This window comes from Podarcis pityusensis, assembly GCF_964106645.2.
Source record: "Podarcis pityusensis genome assembly, chromosome: 1".
NCBI classification, from domain to species: Eukaryota; Metazoa; Chordata; class Lepidosauria; order Squamata; family Lacertidae; genus Podarcis; species Podarcis pityusensis.
This window is the reverse complement of record NC_138028.1, coordinates 69,556,646-69,579,042: the sequence shown is the minus strand read 5'-3', so window position 1 is coordinate 69,579,042 and position 22,397 is coordinate 69,556,646. Positions and strand designations below refer to the sequence as shown.

Genomic DNA, 22,397 nt, shown 5'->3' with positions numbered 1-22,397 from the left:
CTCAAAGTCCCCCAATTGACCTCAAAGGTTCAACCCCCTATTGATGTAGGAAATCCAGTGTTTACAACATTCCAACCTCTGCTTAAAAACTCTTAAACAAAGGAGAGTCTGCTACTGAGACAAGCTGGTCCAGTGTCAAATAGCTTTTACTATCAGGATGTTCTTCCTAACATCCAAATCCCCTTTCACCTCATTTTAACCTATTGTACCCTCTTGACCAACAGCAAGCAAATTTGCTCCATCCAAATGACAACTTTTCAAATATTTGAAGATGACCACCAGTCACCTCTTGATTGCTCCTCTCTAGACCAAGCATATACAACTTTTTCAATCTTTCCTCAAATGACCTGGTCTCCAGGCTCCTCATTATCCTTGTTGCCCTCCTCTAGGCATGTCCCAAACCCTTAGATGAATTCCCTGGCAGCTGTCCTGCTCTGTGTTTATCAGTGCAGTGTCATTTGCCTGTCTACCTTGAATGCTTTGTTTGATCCTGTGTAAAGTATTGATGCCTACAGTATTCTTAGACAGCAGACGTTTATATTATAGTGTGTTGTAAATTACTGTATTTTTCGCCCCATAGGACGCACCGGCCTCTAGGACACACCTAGTTTTTTGGGGGGGAACTAAAGGGGGAGGAAATTATTTCCCCCCCAGGTGCGGGGCTGGGGCGGGGGAAGCCCGAGCTTCCCCCGACCCCAGCCGCCAGAACAGGCTGCTATCCGCAAGCCGTGGGAGAGCTGCTCGAAGTCGCGCGGCTTGAAGTCCCACGGCTAGCGGAGCGCTGCGCGAAGCCCGAAGCTTGGGGTGTGTTGAGCTCAGCGCGCCCCAAACTTCTGGGTGCAGGCAAGCTCTCCGCTAGCCGTGGGAGAGCTGCGTCTCCCACGGCTAGCGGATAGCTTTCTGAAGCCTGGAGAGCGAGAGGGGTCGGTGTGCACCGACCCCCCTCGCTCTCCAGGCTTCATCGAAAGCCTGCATTCGCCCCATAGGACGCACACACATTTCCCCTTCATTTTTGGAGGGGAAAAAGTGCGTCCTATAGGGCAAAAAATACGGTAATTAAAATATTTCTGTCCCACCATTCAGCCTCTCATGGGGCCACCAAGGCAGCTGACAGCGTCAGTCAACACACTAAGCAATCCATAATGCAATCAAGACTAATCAGAAATCCAGATATTAAAACCCCAGAGGATGGGAAAACAAAATAAAACGAAAGGTGTGGTAAAACAAAATGCTTTGGGAAGCACACCAGAATAAAAAGAGGGCCAGCCAGGCCTTGCCAGTGTAGAATGATCCACTCTATGGGTGCTGCAGCTGAAAGTCTTGTTTTATGCCCTAGCAAATTTGGCTTTTGGTGGCAATGGAACTTGAAGCAGGCCCTCTGACAATAATATCAGTAGGTGCCTAGCATTGTGGGAGAAGTCCTTTAAATATCCAGGTTTCAAATTGTTAAATAAACAAACAAACAGGACATATTCCTTTCAAGTTTAGGCTGTGCTGCCAGATTATTTCAATATTGCTGAAACTTAATTTCATCTGTGTAGAAGCTAAGAGAAGTAAATAAAAGTTCAAGCAATAAGACATTTTGCAAGAAGACTTAATCTGGGTGACAATCACTTCAGGATGGTGATTGACACTTTCCTGGATGATAAACCAAGCTGGGGGGAAAAGTTATCTACCAGTCCTATTTCCTCATACTTTACTCATCTGTACACCCTCGGTAAGTGTGCTCAGTAGGACTGCAGCCTACATTTTCAATTGTGTAGTGTCTAGCTGCAAAAATATTTATTAATTGGCTAAACAAAGAGTCATGAAGCTTTTACGGGAAAGGTCATGGTAACCTTCTCTGCTGAACCAGGCAGAGTCTGTTGAATGCTTCCTTTTAAAGGTATGAGTCACGTTAGGAGATGGTGAGGCAATTTCCCTGCTACTGCCTAAAAGCACCATTATCCTGTTTGGTTGGAAATAACTATAAACTGGATTTGCAGAACATATTTCTGAATTTTCAGATGGTGTCTGAATGCACAAAAGATTTGTGTTAAATTAAAACATTCACAAACTATGTTGATAGTGCACCTCATTAAAGACAAAATATATTTGTACTTGGAATCTCCACATCTCTGCTGTATGTTTACAGAAATGCAAGCACACCCTTTTTAATGGGGGGGGGGGGAGGCTGGATGCTGATTTCTCTATGCTTGCTCACCAGATCATTGCACACATCTATAATTATATCTTTCTGGTCTCAGGTTAAACACACTTAGAGCTCACACAGGGGGTTTTTAGTGATTTGAAATGGGGAGAAAAGGTAGTTTGCACAGAAATGGAGGGCTTAACACAGATAGACTGGCTCTAGAACACTCCTAGAAACTTGCTAATACAGTGGTACCTCGGGTTACAAACACCTCGGGTTACAAACACCTCGGGTTACAGACTCTGCTAACCCGGAAGTAGTACCTCGGGTTAAGAATTTTACCTCAGAATGAGAACAGAAATCACATGGCAGCAGCGGGAGGCCCCATTAGCTAAAGTGGTACCTCAGGTGAAGAACAGTTTCTGGTTAAGAATGGATACCACTGTTATGTCTAGAGCAGTGATAGAAAAAATATGTTAATTAGAAACATATTGAGAAAATCCTAAACAACAAGTGGGATCTTATTCTCACATCTAAAGCAGAATAGGTGAATATGACAATAGATTCACCAGAAGTGGCTTAGTCATGCTGGCCACATGACCCGGAAGCTGTACGCCAGCTCCCTCAGCCAATAAAGCGAGATGAGTGCCGCAACCCCAGAGTCGGCCACGACTGGACCTGACGGTCAGGGGTACTTTTACCTATAAAAAAGCAGTCATACACACAACAAAAGAAAGATAAAGTATTTTGTAATAAAAATCCACCCTGTACAGTCAAGCTGACAGAGGGAAGAGAGGTCAGAATACTGCATCTCTTCCAGCATCAGATTGTTTCCACTTTCCACATCCTTGCTAGTTTTTCAGAAAAGAGAAATGTTGATAATATCAGCGGAGGCAAAGCTTTTGAGATCATCCCCGGAAGCCCTCAGCTCAGCGAAGGCTGCAGTTCCTTTTTTTAAAATATATTTTTATTAAACAGTTTTAACAAAACAGTTTATTAATCGAAATAACCAATTACATTTCCCCCCTTTTTTATTCCCCCCTTCCCTACCCCCTAAGGACTTCCCTCAGCTCCCCTCTCTGATTTCTTTGTACATATCATTCTCTACATGTTAAAAATTGTACATATCATTGCCTTGTCTGTCATATAGTCTACTAATAAATTTGTGGATGTTTATTCAAAACCTGCCAAGGAGTGCAAGTCATTTTGTTGTTCGAAGGCTGCAGTTCTAAGCCCATTTACGTGGAAGTAACTCGGAGACTCCCCTTCATGGATTACCGCCTTGCCGTGGCGAAGGGGCTTGAATAACTCAGAGAAGCTATGAGCTATGCCGTGCAGGGCCACCCAGATGGACAGGTCATAGTGGAGAGTTTTGACCAAACGTGATCCACCTGGAGCAGGAACCGGCAAGCCACTCCAGTATCCCTGCCAAGAAAACTCCATGGACAAAGAAAGGAGTGCCTGGCGTGCTCTGGTCCACGGGGCCACGAAGAGCCGGACACGACTAAACGACTAAACAGCAACAACAAACTCTGAGCCCCGCCGCCGAGTAATTCTGATTTCGCGCGCGGGGGGAGGGCACTTCTGCGTCTTGCAACCCCGAGGAGGACCTGACCTCTCCGGCTTGGAGATTCAGCCCCGCCCACGATCAGAGACAAGGCCGGGGCCCACTTTTAGACGCCAGGCTCTGGAAGGTCCGGCAGCGATTAGGAAAAGCAGCGAGCGCCCTCCCCGCCCCGAGGGCTCCTGAGCGCGGCGGCAGAGGCGCCCTTTCGCGAGGCGGACGCAGCCTGCAGGCCGTGCGCTCCCTCGCGCGCCGCCCTCCTTCGCCCGGCCCTGGCAAGGCGGCGTCGGGGTTGGCCGCTGGGCGCGGTTACGGGTGGGCAGGTCGAGGCGGCCACCCGTGTCTCGGCAGCCGGGAGAGAGAGGCGCGAGGAGGCGGGAGCGAGCGCCGCGGAGTCGCTGCAGCTGGCGGGCCATGGGGAGCCCGAAGGACGAGCTGCTCAAGCCCATCTGGCACGCTTTCACCGCCCTCGACTTGGACAGGAGCGGCAAAGTCTCCAAGTCGCAGCTCAAGGCAAGTCAGGAGGGAGGCAGCCAGGCCCTCCAGGGCGCCGGGAGGGCTCCAGCCAGGGCTGCGCCTCCTCCCTCCTGGGCTGTCGGTGGCCGACGCTTTCTGCCTTCCTGGCGGCGAGGCACTTCCCTTTTTACGGAGCGCTCTAGGCGGCTGGCCCGGGGGGAAGTGGCGGGGCAGCGGGGAGAGAGAGAAAGAGAGGAAGGAACGACTGACTGGCTGGCTGGCGTGGCAAAAACTGGGTGGTTGAGCGGGGCTCTCCAGACGCGACACCTCGGAGAGCGCTTCTGGAAACTGAATAGAAAGGGAGGGCAAAGAGCAGCCCCCCCCCCAATCCCCCGGCCTGTTTTGCAAAACAGGCGGTCCCCTTTCTTGGTCTAAGGGAGCAAAGTGCTCACCTCCTCCAAATCTGGTGAGACGACCACCCATTGCAGCATTATTAACATGGGTAAAAGCTCCCCTGGTGGAATTAATATAGGTAACAGGGTTTTCCTCCTCAGGACCTGGACTTGGCAACCCTCGTTGTTCAGAGCTGCTCTGGGCTCAGTTTCTCCGTTTCAGAAGCAAGGAAGGAGAAGCACTTTCCTATTTAGGAGCACAGGAAGCTGCCTTATACTGAGTCAGGCCCATCAGGCTGACTGGCTCTTCAGGTGGGAGTCTGCCCCAGCCCCACCTGGAGATGCTGGGGCTTGAACAGGGCAGGAGGGCCTTCTGCAAGTAGGATGCTCTACCACTGACTGAGGTAGTGGCCCTCTGCAAGGGTCTCCCAGGGAATGTAAAGTAACAGCCTCTCAGCCACAGGGAGGGTGCCAGCCCTGCAATACTTCGCTGCGGTTGTCATTTGAGCTCCTCGCAGAACAGGTTAGCGAAGGTTTTGCTTTAACGAGATGATTTATTTAAACTGCTTGGGTGCCCAAGATGAGAGTTTTCATGCCCATCAAAGAAGGAACTCCAGGAGGGCTGAGTTGGTGTCTTGAAAGCAAGCAGATGTGGTGAGACTCAAAAGCTGTTTGGCCCACTTAATAAACCAGTCGGTTTTAAAGCTACTAGATAGTGTTGATCAAGCAATATCTTTTATGACAAATCTTGAAAGGGAAGTAAATGGTTGCTTATTTTTTTGTCAAGTGTCTTAATAAAGATGTCATTAAGTCAGAGTTGCTCTTTTGTTTGGCTGCCCTGTATCTCAGCCAATTCAAGAGGATGGGTTAACTTGACTAGTATAACATTTACACCTGATGCGTTACATTTTCTGTGAGCCATGCCAGTCAGGGCCATTTGACACAACCCTACTGGTGTGTTGACTGTCTGTCATAGTAGGTTCAGTGGAACTGTGCAGTGTTGTGTGACTAGCTTTGCCATGTGTCATCTCGCAGATCGTTCACCATGCTGCAGTCATGAGTACGATCTGTTCGAACCTAGGCAGTACCAATAACCCATTTAATGTAGTGAAACTAGAGTAACTGCTTTAGAAGTGGCTGCAGATAAATTTATTAGGCACATCTAAAAAGTATTATTGGATTATGGTCCAAATCACTTCAGTACCAGATGTATGGTTTGATTGTTTCAGTTAATCCCTTGGGTGGTTAGGTGGGGTGAGAAGGCTTGCTTTAGGTGGCAGAATTTGGCATACTGCTAAAGGGCATAAAATTTAAGCAGTGTAGCTAATTATCAACTTGAGAAGGGCTGTAGCTGTGAGACAGAGCATCTGTGTTGCATGCAGAAGGTCCCAGATTCAATCCTGCTTATCGTCAGCTAGGACTGTGAGAAGACTTCCAGTCTGAAATCATGGAGAACCACTGCTGCCGCTCGCTGTAGACAAAACTGAGCTGAATGGGCTAGTGGTTTGGCACTGCGTAATACAGCTTTCTATTTTTGTGCCTATATTTACCACCTTGTAAAAGTCTGTTTGTATTTTCTGCTTCAGATGCCAAAATGTCTTCCTCTAGAATATTCTCTAATATTACTTGTTGTTGTCTGCTTTATAATTCATTTATTTCCAGTGGTAGGACTGGACTGGGTTTCTGGAACAGTTTAGGAAGAAACAGTTTTACCAGGTCTGGCTGTTTACTCGTCTAGCTAAGTATTACTTACTCTGACCAGCAGCAGCTCTCCAGAGTATCAGACAGATGACTTCTCCACCACCTTTTACCTGATTCTTCTAACTGGAGATGGCAGGGGTTGAACCCAGGGCCTTCTGCATACAAACAGAGCATGTGTTCTGCCACTGACCAATGGTTCTTTCTCCCCTGTAGCCTGCTGTTCAAGTTGGGTAGCAGGCTGCTCTGAAGCAAAGGCAAACTATCTGAGGAAAGTTACTTGGGAAGGGAACCTTTTCCATTAAAAAATTATTATGTCAGGCTAAAGATCCAACGTGAACAGCTCTTGGTCTGAAGCATAAATTTGCACCCTAGAATCCTGTTGTCTCTCTGACGTCTCTTGAAATATTAATGGACAATAATTGGTGATTATTTTTGTACATCTTTCTGTTCTTTGTAGATGTACAGCACGTAGTCCAGGCTATCCCAGGCCACGATTGGGGCTGCCAGGCACAATTGTAATGGAGCTGATTAATTGCTATCACAGTTCTTCCATTTTTGTGTTTCATAGCTAACAAACTTGATTTTATCTTTTGCACCATAAGAATGCCTCAAATACCGCTCCCTCCCACTTTAGTTGCTTGTTGTGGCCAACACTTTTCTTTCTACCCCAGTGGCCCACAACATTCAGACACCCAAATAAAAGAATTAGCTTTGTTCCAGCTCTGTGTGGAGCCTGCCAATGTTGGGGAGGCAGAGATTCTATACTGCTCTCTTATTCAAGTACAAACAGGAGAAGTAGTGAAGAGGGCCTGTTCTTTTTCTTGCCACATACTCCGAGGAGTGTTCTCCACAGAACTCTCACACAGTTTGTGGAACTTTGATCTATGAATTTGGGCACACTCCATCAGACACTTTTGGCCCTAAATTCCTCTGGTTAAGCCAGCTCTGAAAAATGTTTTGAATAGGGCTCTACACCTGTGGGATGCTTCAGACAGTAGGTCATTGTGCTGATTACTGGGCCAGCTGTAGTCTGTGCTGCTGATGGCCAAACTGAACCCTGTCAATAGCTCAGAGCAGTCTTTCTAGCTGTACAGTGAAACTGAGGGGACTTGGTATGCTGCGGAGCTGTGAGAGCAAACATGATTATTTCTGAACTCTTATCTGCATTTGTAAGGGAAAACAGAACCCCACCAGCTCTTCCTGTGTGTGGTATTTTGATTTACTTGTGTGGTGTTTGGTCCTGTTCTGTGCAACTGTTCTTGGGCAGAATAGTGCCAACATTTGAAACATTTTGCATTGAAAAAACATTTGGAACATTTTGCGTAATGTCTGGAGTTACAGATCCTCAACCCGGTCAAAAACTCATGTACTTAGTTTGCATATGCTGAAATTGTTGCCTTGGAATTTGGAAGTGGCTTTGGACATTGTGGTGTAGATAGACTGACCAAGAGAAGTGCAAACACCTTGCTCTTCTTGTTCCTTGTACTTCTCTGTAATGTCCCAAACAGAATGTTTATATCTTGCCACCTACCCACCCCCACTGCCTAAACAGTGAGAGATGCAAGCTTTCCCTGCATCAGGTGCATGCTCACCTTAGTGCAAGGGGAGACATGATGTGTTGTATTTTGGGCATTATGGAGAAGTGTAGGGAACAGAAAGTGTTTGTGTTTTCTGTTCTTTCCTCATACTTGTAACATTCAGAGCAACTCTGAATAGCCTCTAGTTAGTACAATGGGGTCCTGGTATATCCAATGTCTGTGTGAAGCTATAGTGTAAATTTTCTCCTGCTTTTCATGTTGACAGTCCTTGAGGAAAAAACCCTGCCGTTTAAGCAAGGAGTTGGAGAATTAAGATGCTTCTCAGTTAAGGTTGTCTGCATCACACCAGCTCTTGCACTGCTTTATGATGAAGTCACATCATGTAGGGTTTCTTCAACTGCTGCCCTGCAAGCTCACATCATGAGCTTGCAGGGCAGCAGTTGAAGAAGGAGCAAAAAGGGTTTTCTTGTGTGTGTGTGTGTTTCTTTGTGGCTGATTAGCTGCTCTCCCTGTGCAAAGGTCAGAGGGGGCAGGGTTTCTGTTGAGGCAGGTGATTAGCTGTGGGAGGAGCTTATCAGAGCTTGCAGGGCAGCAGTTGAAGAAGGAGCAAAAAGGGTTTTCTTGTGTGTGTGTGTTTCTTTGTGGCTGATTAGCTGCTCTCCCTGTGCAAAGGTCAGAGGGGGCAGGGTTTCTGTTGAGGCAGGTGATTAGCTGTGGGAGCGGCGCGCGCAGTTTGATCCATCTTTTAGATTTAGGGGAGCTAGTCTCAAACGTTTGTTGGGGAAGACCTAGGTTTTTTTGTGGAGGGAGTTATTTGTCCTGTCTTCACACTTTTTATGATGGAGGACCGCTGTAGCCACCCCCAACGACACGTTCTCAAGATGGAGGGGGAGGGAACAACTGCAGTCGCCTGCGGTTCCTGCGCAATGTTTGCCATCTTGCCAAAGGTTGCAGGCAGCTTTACCTGCAGCAATTGCATGTTGATTGCCCTCTTAAAAGACAAAGTCCAGCAACTGGAGGAACGTGTAGGTACGCTCCAAAGAATTAGAGAGCTGGAGCTCTTCTTGGAAGCAACAGAGCACACCGTCTCCACCAAGGAGGAGACAGGGGACTCCCCTGAGAAGGAGGCTAGTTCACCAACACAGGAGCCAGATATATGGAGAAACATGACTCAAAGAAGTAGGAGGCCCAGGGTTCGCTCTGATTGTTTAGAAATACACAATCGCTTTGAGGTCCTCTCCCCTAGCATGGAAGACGAAGAGCAGACTCCATTTGAGGATCTCTCCCTCATTACAGTCGATCAGGTATATGAAGACGAGCAGCAAAGTCAGTCCTCAGGGAATGTGCAGGCGACCTTGGAACGGACAGCTCGCGGAAGAACCCCGACCAAACCTAAGAGGAGGCGTGTAGTGGTGATAGGGGATTCCCTACTGAGGGGAACAGAAGCAGTGATCTGTGGGCCTGACAAGATGTCTCGGGAAGTGTGCTGTCTCCCCGGGGCTAAGATCCAAGATGTAACTGAACGACTGCAAGGGATCATAAAACCCACTGACAAATACCCCTTCCTCTTGGTTCATGTGGGAACCAATGACACTGCAAGCAATAGCCTCCAGAAGATCAAAAGAGACTACGAGGCTCTGGGCAGGAAATTGAAGCAATTAAATGCACAAATTGTCATCTCATCTGTCCTCCCAGTTGAACGACGTGGCCCAGGGAGAGAGGGAAAAATAGTGGAAGTGAACAGCTGGCTTCGCAAATGGTGTAAAAAGGAACGGTTTGGATTCTTAGATCACGGACTGCAGTTTCTTGAAGATGGACTTCTGGCAAGTGATGGGCTGCACCTCACAACGGTTGGGAGAAATGTTTTTGCCAAAAATCTCAGAAACCTCATCAGGAGGGCTTTAAACTGACTAATGTGGGGGAGGGAGACAGTGCTCCTGAAGGTAGGAGTCTATCAATTGATGAAGATGATCATCCAAATGTCATAGACCAAATGGAACAAACAGCACGCAGACCTAGTGGTGGGAGGAAAAAATCCTTAAATAAGAGACACGGGGGAATGATTAATGGACTTCAATGTCTGTACACTAATGCGCAAAGCATGGGAAATAAACAAGATGAGCTTGAGCTCTTGGTACAGCAAACTAAATATGACATAATAGGCATCACTGAAACCTGGTGGGATAAGTCCCACGATTGGAATGTAATAATGGAGGGATACAATCTATTTTAGAGAAACAGACCAGACAAGAAAGGAGGAGGAGTGGAGTTATATGTCAGGGATGTGTATACCTGTGAAGAGATCCAAGATTTAGAACCTCAAAGCCAAAGTGAGAGCATTTGGGTCAAAATTAAGGGAGAGAAGAATAACAGTGACCTCATTGTGGGAGTTTACTATAGATCCCCAAGCCAAACGGAGGACATAGATGATGCCTTCCTGGAACAGATGGCCAAGCATGCAAAAGGAAGAGAGATAGTAGTAATGGGGGACTTCAATTACCCGGATATTTGTTGGATGTCAAACTCAGCCAAGAGCATAAGGTCAAACAGATTCCTCACTGGCCTTGCAGACAACTTCATTGTCCAGAAAGTGGGAGAAGCAACAAGAGGAACAGCCATTTTAGATCTGGTCCTAACCAGTGTTGATGACCTGGTTAGTGGGGTAGAAGTGGAAGTATCATTAGGCACGAGTGATCATGCTCTTCTGAAGTTTACTATACAGCGGAAAGGAGCAGCCAAGCATACTAGGACTCAATTTCTTGACTTTAAGAAAGCCGACTTCATAAAACTTAGGGAAGTGCTGGGTGAGATCCCATGGACAGTAATACTAAAAGGAAAGGGAGTTCATGATGGCTGGGAGTTTGTTAAGAGGGAGATAGTAAAAGCACAACTTCAGGCAATACCAATGAGACGGAAACATGGAAGGTGCCTAAAGAAGCCAGGGTGGCTATCTAAAGAACTTTTAACTGAGTTAAGATTAAAAAAGGATGTGTACAAAAAATGGAAAAGGGGGGAAACCACCAAAGAGGATTTCAAACAAATAGCCAGCACGTGTAGACACAAAGTCAGAAAAGCTAAAGCACAGAATGAACTCAGGCTTGCTAGAGAGGTTAAAAGCAACAAAAAAGGCTTTTATGGGTATGTTCGTAGCAAAAGGAAGAACAAAGAAACAGTGGGGTCACTCAAAGGAGAAGATGGTGAAATGCAAACAGGGGACACAGAAAAGGCTGAACTCCTCAATGCCTTCTTTGCCTCAGTCTTCTCCGATAAAGAAAACAATGCCCGACCTGAAGAATTTGAAGCAAATGATTCAGCAAAGGAAACACAGCCCAGAATACCTAAGGAGATAGTACAACAATACTTGGCTAGTTTAGATGTATTCAAGTCTCCAGGGCCAGATGAACTGCATCCAAGAGTATTAAAAGAACTGGCAGATGTGATCTCAGAACCACTGGCAGTCATCTTTGAGAATTCCTGGAGAACAGGCGAAGTCCCGGCAGACTGGAGGAGGGCAAATGTTGTCCCTATTTTCAAAAAGGGGAAAAGAGAGGACCCAAATAATTACCGCCCAGTCAGTCTGACATCAATACCAGGGAAGATTCTGGAGCAGATCATTAAGCAAACAGTCTGTGAGCACGTAGAAAGGAATGCTGTGATCACCAATAGTCAGCATGGATTTCTGAAAAATAAGTCATGTCAGACTAACCTGATCTCGTTTTTTGACAGAATTACAAGCCTGGTAGATGAAGGGAACGCAGTGGATGTAGCCTACCTTGATTTCAGCAAGGCATTTGACAAGGTGCCCCATGATATTCTTGTAAAGAAGCTGGTAAAATGCGGTCTTGACTATGCTACCACTCAGTGGATTTGTAACTGGCTAACTGACTGAACCCAAAGGGTGCTCATCAATGGTTCCTCTTCATCCTGGAGAAGAGTGACTAGTGGGGTGCCACAGGGTTCTGTCTTGGGCCCGGTCTTATTCAACATCTTTATCAACGACTTGGATGATGGACTCAAGGGCATCCTGATCAAATTTGCAAATGACACCAAACTGGGAGGGGTGGCTAACACCCCAGAGGACAGGATCACACTTCAAAATGACCTTGACAGATTAGAGAACTGGGCCAAAACAAACAAGATGAATTTTAACAGGGAGAAATGTAAAGTATTGCACTTGGGCAAAAAAAATCAGAGGCACAAATACAAGATGGGGGACACCTGGCTTGAGAGCAGTACATGTGAAAAGGATCTAGGAGTCTTGGTTGACCACAAACTTGACATGAGCCAACAGTGTGACGCGGCAGCTAAAAAAGCCAATGCAGTTCTGGGCTGCATCAATAGGAGTATAGCATCTAGATCAAGGAAAGTAATAGTGCCACTGTATTCTGCTCTGGTCAGACCTTACCTGGAGTACTGTGTCCAGTTCTGGGCACCACAGTTCAAGAAGGACACTGACAAACTGGAACGTGTCCAGAGGAGGGCAACCAAAATGGTCAAAGGCCTGGAAAGGATGCCTTATGAGGAACGGCTAAGGGAGCTGGGCATGTTTAGCCTGGAGAAGAGGAGGTTAAGGGGTGATATGATAGCCATGTTCAAATATATAAAAGGATGTCACATAGAGGAGGGAGAAAAGTTGTTTTCTGCTGCTCCAGAGAAGCGGACACGGAGCAATGGATCCAAACTACAAGAAAGAAGATTCCACCTAAACATTAGGAAGCACTTCCTGACAGTAAGAGCTGTTCGACAGTGGAATTTGCTGCCAAGGAGTGTGGTGGAGTCTCCTTCTTTGGAGGTCTTTAAGCAGAGGCTTGACAACCATATGTCAGGAGTGCTCTGATGGTGTTTCCTGCTTGGCAGGGGGTTGGACTCGATGGCCCTTGTGGTCTCTTCCAACTCTATGATTCTATGATTCTAGGGTTGATGGGGCTTAGTATATTTATTTAATTGTCCTTCTAGAATACTGTTATAAGTTTTGTTCAGTTACTGTTTTTGCATTTTCAGACATCAACATAGTAAAATCACAGCATCTCTCTTCTGGATGGAATTATAGATTGCTTATTACTGTATAGTCTTCATGGGTACCCTGTCGGTTTTTCATCCCAGCTCTATTACGCCTTATTAATGTTTCTCTAATTTTAAGGTTGAAACCTGACTTGCTAACAAGAATCATGCAGTTCATTCAAAGCGAATAATTATTAGACTCAGTGAGACACAAGGAAGGAGGAAGTTCTGCTAGTAGAAAGTTGATTACATTTGGCAAGAAGCTTATTAAGGAAATAACACATCTTGCAGTGCTCCATGGCATTGTGGAACTTGGTATTATTGTACTTTATATGTCACTTGGAATGAACGAAACACCTAGAAATAAAATGTAATGGGCAGGATTCAGCTAAGGAGTCCTATCAGTGGAAGGTCTGCACAAGGACTTCTGCTTGTGCAATGGGTTTTCCCCCTCTCCTCATGTGTTCCCCCAAATTGGTTCTGGGGTGGTTGGGAGCACCCCCAGAACATTGTGTGGAGAGAGGAGAGGGGGGAATAACTCTGTCTGGCAAGCTGAAATTCCTCCCCATGAATTGAAAGAAAATAATAATAATAATAATAATAATAATAATAATAATAATAATTTATTCATACCTTCCCAGCCACTCTGGGCAGCTTCCAACAGAACATTAAAATACAATAACCTATTAAACATTAAAAGCTTCCCTAAACAGGGCTGCTTTTCTAAAACACACCCTTATGCATATGATGTCACCCAAGGAGCTTGGCTATAAATGTGGTCTGGTTAATGAGGACTTGCACTGCTGGATTCTGAAGCTGATTCACATTACTACTTTTTAAAACTCCATCTCCAAAAGTAAATCTACTATGGTGGCAGTAATCTGGCAACTGTCATGAGTATGTGTGAGGAGAAAGAGGATGAAAGAAGGACTTGTATGAGCTCCGTGGTTGCACCTTGTTTGGTGGTATCTCAGAGTGCTTCTCAGACTTGTACATTGGCATGCTAAGCTTGCTGCCCTTGCTCTTGTAGGTAAGGATGAAAGAAACCTCAGAAAAAGTTAGCAGGTTAGTTGGGCATGGAGGCTGAGGTGCACACTGGGAACCTATTCAGTAGTTAATAGATAATGTTTGGAATTTGGAACATCTTGGCTGATGGCCTAAGTTTTTAACATGAAGGTTGTGCCATTAAGGCAGATTGTGAAATTTAACTGTAAGAGCTTTTTATGTGGAAAGTTACTTAGCAACCATGTGAACCCTAGAAAAATAATTATTGGCAAAAAAATTATTCCCTTTTGAGAGAGGCTGAACTTCCTAACATCCCAATTAAGCTTTTTATTTAAAAAAGTTTAATATAAATGCATGCATAAACAGGAAATACACCTATGCAAATAAATTTATGTCATGTGTCTGTTACATTTGTATTATATTACAAGAAGGAAGAACAATATCTGCTTCACTGCGAAGTCCACAAAGGTTCTCTTCCTGTATCTCTTCTATTGGTATAGTCAATAAAGTCTCACCAGGTTCTAACAGAAGTATCTTGTTTACCTTGGTCCCCTCAATATTTTCATTTTGCTTGCAAGTTTTTCCAGAAGTCCTCCTTGCCAGACCCTTTTGATACCAAGATTCCAGTGTATTATTCCAGCATCTGACAAAAGCCCTTGAAGTAGCATGCTTACCTCCTTATTCATAGTCCCAACAGGTGTCTGATCTTGCACACAGCAGATGTGGAAATTCACATGACAGTCACCAGACAGCAGGTGTGGACTTGCATGACTGAAATTTTCATATTTTTTTAAAAAAAGAAATTTATACAGAGAGTTGGGTGAAGGGTTATTGTGGAGCCGTCCCTCGCATGTGGTCGATTTCAGTGTTTAATATCTTCTTTCATGAGGAAGCATTCCAGCATGTGACCCTTCAGCTGCAGTCTGAAGTGCTTCAGTTGAGACACAGGCTCATTACCATATCTCTGCTGCTTAGTGAGAATTAGGCCAAAGTGGGGTGGGGAGAGCAGAACTTGGAAACAGCACCTCTCTGAACAGAGGAGGATTTAGGGGAGCGTGACTGGTTTGGTCGCACTGGGCATGCAGCCTTGGTGGTGTCTCGAGGGGGGAGGCGCCACAACTGATATAGAATGGAAGGTGAGAGACGGGGTGCCAAACGTTGCTGGAATTTGAAACCCCAAGGTCTGCCACTGCTCTGAAACTGATAATCACCTGGAAGTTTCAGCTTAGAGGAGGAAATGCATCCATAATAAATATAAGGAAGTACATTGCCAACTAATCAGTAGTACAGCAGGTCTGTATAACCTGTGATATTGTGAAGTGGACTACTGGGGATTTTGTGAGTTTGAAAGATGCCAACAAATATAATCCCACCTGCTTCTAAATCAGCATGCTCTGCATTTTCTTTTATTTAATCTCAGAGAGGTCAAGTATATTTGTGTGTGATCCTATTAAGAATGGGCTGCGTGGGTTTTTTTTTGGGGGGGGGATTAAAGTATGTTGCCAATAACCCAGGAATAAGAGGGTGGAGAACCCAAATTTGGCTCTCTATTTTTTCTTTTCTTAAGTTAGAACATGGCTGCTTCCTTAGTTTTTTAGCATTGTAGATGGAAGATGATGTATTTAATACTACCAGTTCTGCAACTGAAAACATATTCTATCATCAAATTGACTGATGTGTATGGTTTTGCTGTATATTGTTGCATTCTCATTGATTTTCTCACTTGGGGTTTTTTTTTAGGTCCTTTCTCACAACTTGTGTACATTGCTGAATGTCCCACATGACCCAGTAGCCTTAGAAGAGCACTTTAGGGATGATGATGAAGGCCCTGTTTCAAATCAGGGTTATATGCCTTATTTAAACAGATTCATCTTGGAAAAGGTATGTGCCTCCAGTTCTGTGTATAAATACTGTCCTGAATTTCTTCACTCTCCCCAATTTCAAATATCATTGCTACATATCAGTAAAAAGAATGAACGTGCAAAGAAAGACACAGCTCTTCTCCAGATTCTTGAATACAATTCAGAAAAGAAAAAGTAACATAAACTGTGAAAAGAGAGTGGAATGTGGAATCCAGGTACACATCTGCTAATTTCTGCCATGTGTGAAGCAACTCTTAAATCCAACTGCTGTACAGGTAAATTTATTGATAGGCTAAAAAAGAGTCCCAGACATGCTATAAGCATCTTGTAATCATGAACATGTCTGGTGTTGTAGCTTACCAATATTGATTTGACTTTTTCTTTTTAAATGAGAATGAAAATATTTTTTTGAAACCTACAAAACCTGTTCCCCCCCTCCCCTCAAAAATTAGTGTGGGAAAGTCTGGAGAATAGAGACAGACCTGCAAATAAATTAGGTACAATTTAATGACACTGAACTAAAGGCAATGTTCTTGAGTGGAGGAAACCCAAGGAACGCCAACTTTCTGGTTGGTAACTGCAGTTACGTTTGACTGCAGTGAGAACTTTTAGAAGTCTGTTTCATTTCATTTTAATGGTTCTGTTTCACTGATTTCTGGATTTTCTGAAAGGCAGTGATGACTTGCTCAGTGTCTTGATTGACATCAGCTTCTTGTTTAGCTGTCAAGATGCAGAGGAAACTGTAATATTGTTTCCTTCCTCTTCCTTCCCCCTTACACACTGTCAGCTATGCAGCTCTCAAGTGGGCATCATGCAAAATGCTGAATTACACCCACCTCCCTCCACCCAAGAGAGCTGGTGATTTACAGGATCAGGATATGGGCTTGTTTAGTCCAGAATTTACTGTGACGGGCAGGTGTCTTTCCCAACCTTGCAGCCAAAAATCCTTAAATGCACACACTCACGACCATTTGATACCAGAAACAGAACCTTTAAACTTCTGTGTGACATAGAACGATAGTCAACTCCCCAACTCTGTCTGATCTTGGACAAAAGTTTTTACCAGCTCTGCTTCCGTAGTCCCTTATAACCAGAGATGCTAAGAATGAACCTTGTACCTTTGAGATGCAAGGCTTGCATTCTCCCACTTAACTTCACCTCTTCCTGGTAATTGGCACGCAGCCTGTTTCTGAACACAAGTTGCACTTATTTGAAAACATATTTTTTTTTGTTTAATTGTCACTCCAGTGGTTTTAGGATTAATCACCTTTGGGCATTGCATCTTTATGGTTTTGACATGTTTGGTAGATATGGGTAGCATTCTCAGGCGATGAACACTGGCATTTTGTATAAAAAGGGCCAAGTAACGTTTTAGCAGGTCTTCTATACTTCCCCGCCTCCTCCCGATTCTTTTGGTAGAAAACTGGAAACTCTGGCTGGCTGTATTCAGTATATTGTTCTGTTGTTTTTCTCCCCCAACTGGTGCCCATTCATAGATTACTCCAGATATCACTTTCCTGTGAGAAGTAATGGCTATCTGTGCAAGAAAAAACAATGAGCTCTTGGCTCCACAGGAAATCTGTTATTCTGCTGTACATATCCCGTGTAAATCTTATTGACCACACCGGTCAAGCTCTCAGAACACTTCCTCTTGTGGTCCTGATTGCAAATGAATTATTTCTCTAGCTCATTGTGGAGACTGAGTTGCCCTTTAACAAAGTCTACATTGTTGAACCAAGGGAGCGTGGACAAATGCCCAGGCAAAAAGAAGCAAAGAGCAGCAGACATTCCTTTTACTAGAGTAAGGATTTTGAATAGCTGAAACCCCTAATTAACAATAAGCTGTGCTAAATCAAAAGATGCCATGTCCCGAAGGCTCATGGTTTTAACTATCTACTCTTTGAAGACTGAACTGCAGGCTATTCCACTTGGCAATTCAGGCTGGGTTGGGGAGCATAAGGGTAGCAACAGCCATGATTGCCATGCCGCTGCCATGTCAACAGTTTTGCACAGTTGCCCTTAAAACCCATGTTTTAAGAGAGATTTTCCTGTAGCCAGAACTAGCATAGGCATTCTCTGCCCAGTTTGTACAGCTGGCTCAGCTTCACCCTGTCCTATTTTAAAGACAGGCTGGTAATGAGCTCACTATGTGCACAGGTTTGGATTCTCCAACCTGTAGCCTATTAAGGACCAGCAGCAGAATAAAAGTGGAATAGAGAAACCACTGCAAAGTCTGTCACTCAAATGTTTCCCCATAGGTCCCAATTAAAGCTAGACCTATGGGCTAGAAGACCTTGGGAACTCCAGACTTAATAGCCTCTGATCATGAGCAACAAAACCTTGTTCTCTTCTTTATCTATTCAATGAAAGTAGAACATGGGCTGAAATTTTAGCATTAATACAAGATTGTTTATAAATTTATAACCATATTTACAAAAATATGGAATTAATGAAGACATTCACACAGAACATTCATAGGGGGATCATAGCTATAACATTACACTATACACAAAGTCAGAACAGTCAGAACTCATATGTCACGTGTTTAATGTTACAAAGCAACTAGGCTTAGATAGTAAAAGCTGCCTGTTAAAAAACAACAACACAAATTGGCAAGACACCGAGTTGCCCCTAGATTATGAGGCCCTGGGCTGCAGCCTGCTCAGCCTGTATGTAAATCCAGCACTTCTTACCCTGCACAACTGTTACTTGTCCTGAGCAAGCAGAGGAGGTGTGATATATATTACTTTGGGCAGAGCATTCTCTGTGGTGGTGCGACTGCTATGGGGCATTTGAGGAGGCCCACCAAATCAATGTTTTGTTTTAGCTTTGGGTCTCTTTTGCGAACTTTTTTTCTTTCTGCAGGTGTTAGGTCATCTTGCTGCTGTTATTCCTCACTGGGTATCTTTAAATCATTAACACTGCTTTGCTTCTACTAGGTTCAAGGAAACTTTGACAAAATTGAATTCAATAAAATGTGTTGGACTTTGTGTGCCAGAAAAAACCTTGCAAGAAATACCTTGCTCCTTTCTGATGATGATGCTTTTAAAGTGTGGGTCATCTTCAATTTCCTATCTGAGGACAAATATCCACTAGTCATTGTACCAGAAGAGGTAGGAAATTGTTATTTCAAGTATCTGAATGTTCTTTGTCCAGCTATGCCTAAACTGGCTGTTTTTCTGCATTTGCTGTTTCATTGAAGTAGTTGTAGAAATAATCTTTATGAGCAACATTGTCTTGGCAGTAAAATTAGAACATAATAGTACACACACACACTTCCTTCCCCAAACTCTTCTGGCTTTTTCTGATGGGCTGTGGATCACAACAACAGGTTTTCTAAAAAGAAAGAGACCAGCATTTTCTATAGTCTTCCATATTTGCAACTCTTTGTGTTCAGGAATACAGCAGTTTGTTACCTTGGACAACAGCTGCACCTTAGGATTGCTTTCATGCTCTTTTATTCCTAAAGTATATAGCATTCATCTCCTTCATTTTTGCACACTCTGAAATGTAGAACAGGAACCTTTTGGTGATATGGATACACTGTGCTGAGTTGACAAAGCTGACAGCAACAGTATAAGAAGAGTCACTGATCTTTTTTGTTTTCGTATGGATGGTTTGTTCAGAATCTGTGTTGTCTTTTTTTGTACAGATTGAATACTTGCTTAAGAAGCTGACAGAAGTCATGGGATTAGGCTGGCATCAAGAACAGTTTGAACATTACAAGATCAGCCTCGATACCAGCTGGGAAGGTCTTTCGGCTTGGGAATTGATTGAACTGATTGGAAGTGGTCGATTTAGCAAAGGGATGGATAGGCAAACGGTATCTATGGCAATTAATGAAGTCTTCAACGAACTTATATTAGATGTATTGAAACAGGTGAGATCTTCATGCAAGTGCTGACCATGTTGGTATACATAATTTATACAGATAAATATGTGAATTTTTGACTAAATCACAAAATGTTGCACCAAGGTTGTCAAATTTTACATTATGATAAGACAGATTCTGCAATCTGTATAAAAATAATTTAGATGTTTCTATTTTGCATGGTCCATATAGTTAAAGCTATGGTTTTCCCAGTAGTAATGCATGGAAGTGAGAGCTGGACCATAAAGAAGGCTGATCGCTGAAGGATTGATGCTTTTGAATTATGGTGCTGAAGGAGACTCTTGAGAGTCCCATGGACTGCAAGAAGATCAAACCTATCCATTCTTAAGGAAATCAGTCCTGTGTGCTTACTGGAAGGACAGATCGTGAAGCTGAGGCTCCAATACTTTGGCCACCTCATGAGAAGAGAAGACTCCCTAGAAAAGACCCTGATGTTGGGAAAGATTGAGGGCACAAGGAGAAGGGGACGACAGAGGATGAGATGGTTGGACAGTGTTCTCGAAGCTACTAAAATGAGTTTGAGCAAACTGTGGGAGACAGTGGAAGACAGGAGTGCCTGGCGTGCTCTGGTCCATGGGGTCACGAAGAGTCGGACACGACTAAATGACTAAACAACAACAACAATTTTGCATAACTTTATTCTGCTTCTGCTGGTCATCAAAGGGACTAAATCAGTGAAAATCCTCAACTGTCTCTCTTACAGCTTCTGAGAATTAATCAGAATGTCAAATCACATTTTTGTGGCTTTGAGATACAGAAACTTACTACTACTACTACTTTTTGTTTTAATGGAAGTTAAGATTCTCAGTATCTTGGATTATCTGCCAAGTATTAATTTCTGTTTTCCTTTGGTGTAATCAGAGAATGCACCACGGTATTTCTCATACCCATGCATTGTAACACAGTATTTCTAAACAGAGCTTGAGAATAAGAATACAACTCATTTAGGTGCTTACATTATCCCTTATATCACAGTCCAGTGATTTGGGTGATGGGAGACTTGCTAATAGTTAACATGCGTGATTACCATATTTTCATCTTTGTGTAATATATTCAACATGAATTTCTTCGGGCTTGTCGTCTTGAACATGAATTCTAAAGAAAAGTGTAGTACTTTTTAAAGCCTTCTGCTGCTTAGTTGTGGTGCCTCAAGTTTGAATATGACTTGAAACATGCAGCCATGTGGGGAGATAAAGAGGAAGCAAGAACCTTCTCAGAGGTGCAGGTGCAGGAGAGTGGGGGTGGGGGGAGCTGGCTTGAACAAAACACCACTAGGGTGTTAAGTTTAGTGAAAGCAAGTGTGTGAGTCAAGTGTTTTTAAGATTTACAAGAACCTAGGTTCAGATGTCCGTGGTTGAATAAATTCAGGGTTAAATAATTAAAAAGCAAGCAGTAGATTCTAAGAATAGTTGTTATTAATATTGTTTAATTGTACCTCATAATAGCTACTGTGATGTCATTGGCACAGGTCAAACAGCCAACTTTTTCTCTTGTTTTGAGCAAAAAGGATTTGAGCCTTCCATGTGAATGTACCTATTTAAGTCTTTATGCCAGCATGGACAACTTCGCCCTAGGATTGTTGGCTTCAGCTGCATTTCCCTTATTTAAAAAAGTCAAAGGGACCAGATAACAACATTGGACTGTACTGTTGGGTTGTCATTCTCCCTCTCCTCCCCCCCTCTTTCTATGCAACCCATCTTCCCCATCAGTATAATTGTACAGCAACCCTGGGCTACTTTGAAAGGCTGTTTGGTTGATATGCTACTGCCCTGTCACAGCTACATTAAAATCCTGGATTTTCTCTGTTGTTTTCTCTGGGAAACAATTTCTGCTAAGGTAGACCAGGGTGGGGTGGAGCAAGTTTAAAAACAAACCAGGAAGTCCATTCAAAATATGCTAAGCAGTCATTCTTTCATCACCTGAATCTACAGGGGAAAAAACTAGAGTAGCACATGTTCCAAGCAAGATCTCCCCACAAACTTCTTCAAAATAAACCAGGAAGTCCTTTCTCTTGGGTTTATATGATTCTAGATTCCCCTCTAGCACTTGCCAATCATAGATATGACTTGCTGCCCTTACATAATATATCTTGTCAATGTAGTCTATAAAGTCAGCAGATTATATGATTGCATAAATAATGGAATTGCTCTGTTCTTTAAACTTGCATTTCTCTCTCTTTCTGTGTGCTACCATTTTGAATAGCTTTACCCAAAGTGGATAAATCCAACAGGTAGGTGTCCCTGCTTTCTAAATGTACAGTAGAGCTATTTTGACAACTGTATTCATAGTTAGGACCCAAATGTGGTAAGGGCAAAATAAATATAAATAAATAAAATGAATGTCCTGTAAGTAAAGGAGGAGAAAATATATTCTCCTCTGCTGAGCCTTTGTCACAGTTGTAAGCTTGGAAATGAGATGTGGAGCAGTTAAGTAAGTACCTTTGGATTGCTAATGAAGTCTTGTGGGCCTCAACCACATGTGCTTTTATATACTTACTGAGTGCATTCACATACATGCATGTTGAACTGAGCCCATGCTAGATTGTGCACATCTGTGGGAGACAGTATGGTTTGTGTGAAGTGTGATGTTTGCATGATGCAAGGTGAAATACTGTGGTGGCTCAGATGTGGCGTCAAACCATACAAACTTAAGAAGGGCCCTCTTAAATTTGGCCAAAGGCTCATCTTAATCCAGTTTCCTGTTCTCACAAGATGCCCAAGGGAAGCCCACAAGCAGAACCTGAATGCAAGGGGGCTCACCTATCTTGCAGTTCCCAGCAACTTGTATTTAGAGGCATACAGCCTCTGACAGTAGAGTTAGAATGTAAAGGTAAAGGTAAAGGTACCCCTGCCCGT

The 22,397-nt window shown here is 43.8% G+C and overlaps 1 protein-coding gene across 2 annotated transcripts in view; it reads left to right on the top strand.

Annotated features, from left to right (window-relative positions):
- The first annotated feature begins 4,030 nt into the window (after window positions 1–4,030).
- SWAP70 (switching B cell complex subunit SWAP70) overlaps window positions 4,031–22,397 on the top strand; it is a 38,895-nt gene continuing 20,528 nt past the window's right edge. For both annotated transcript variants that reach the window (XM_081013303.1, XM_081013302.1), the window contains exons 1-4: window positions 4,031–4,208; window positions 15,529–15,669; window positions 18,590–18,763; window positions 19,303–19,530. In XM_081013303.1, coding sequence (XP_080869429.1) covers window positions 4,110–4,208; window positions 15,529–15,669; window positions 18,590–18,763; window positions 19,303–19,530 — 642 coding nt within the window. In that variant the 5' untranslated portion in view covers window positions 4,031–4,109. The remainder of the gene's footprint in view (window positions 4,209–15,528; window positions 15,670–18,589; window positions 18,764–19,302; window positions 19,531–22,397) is intronic.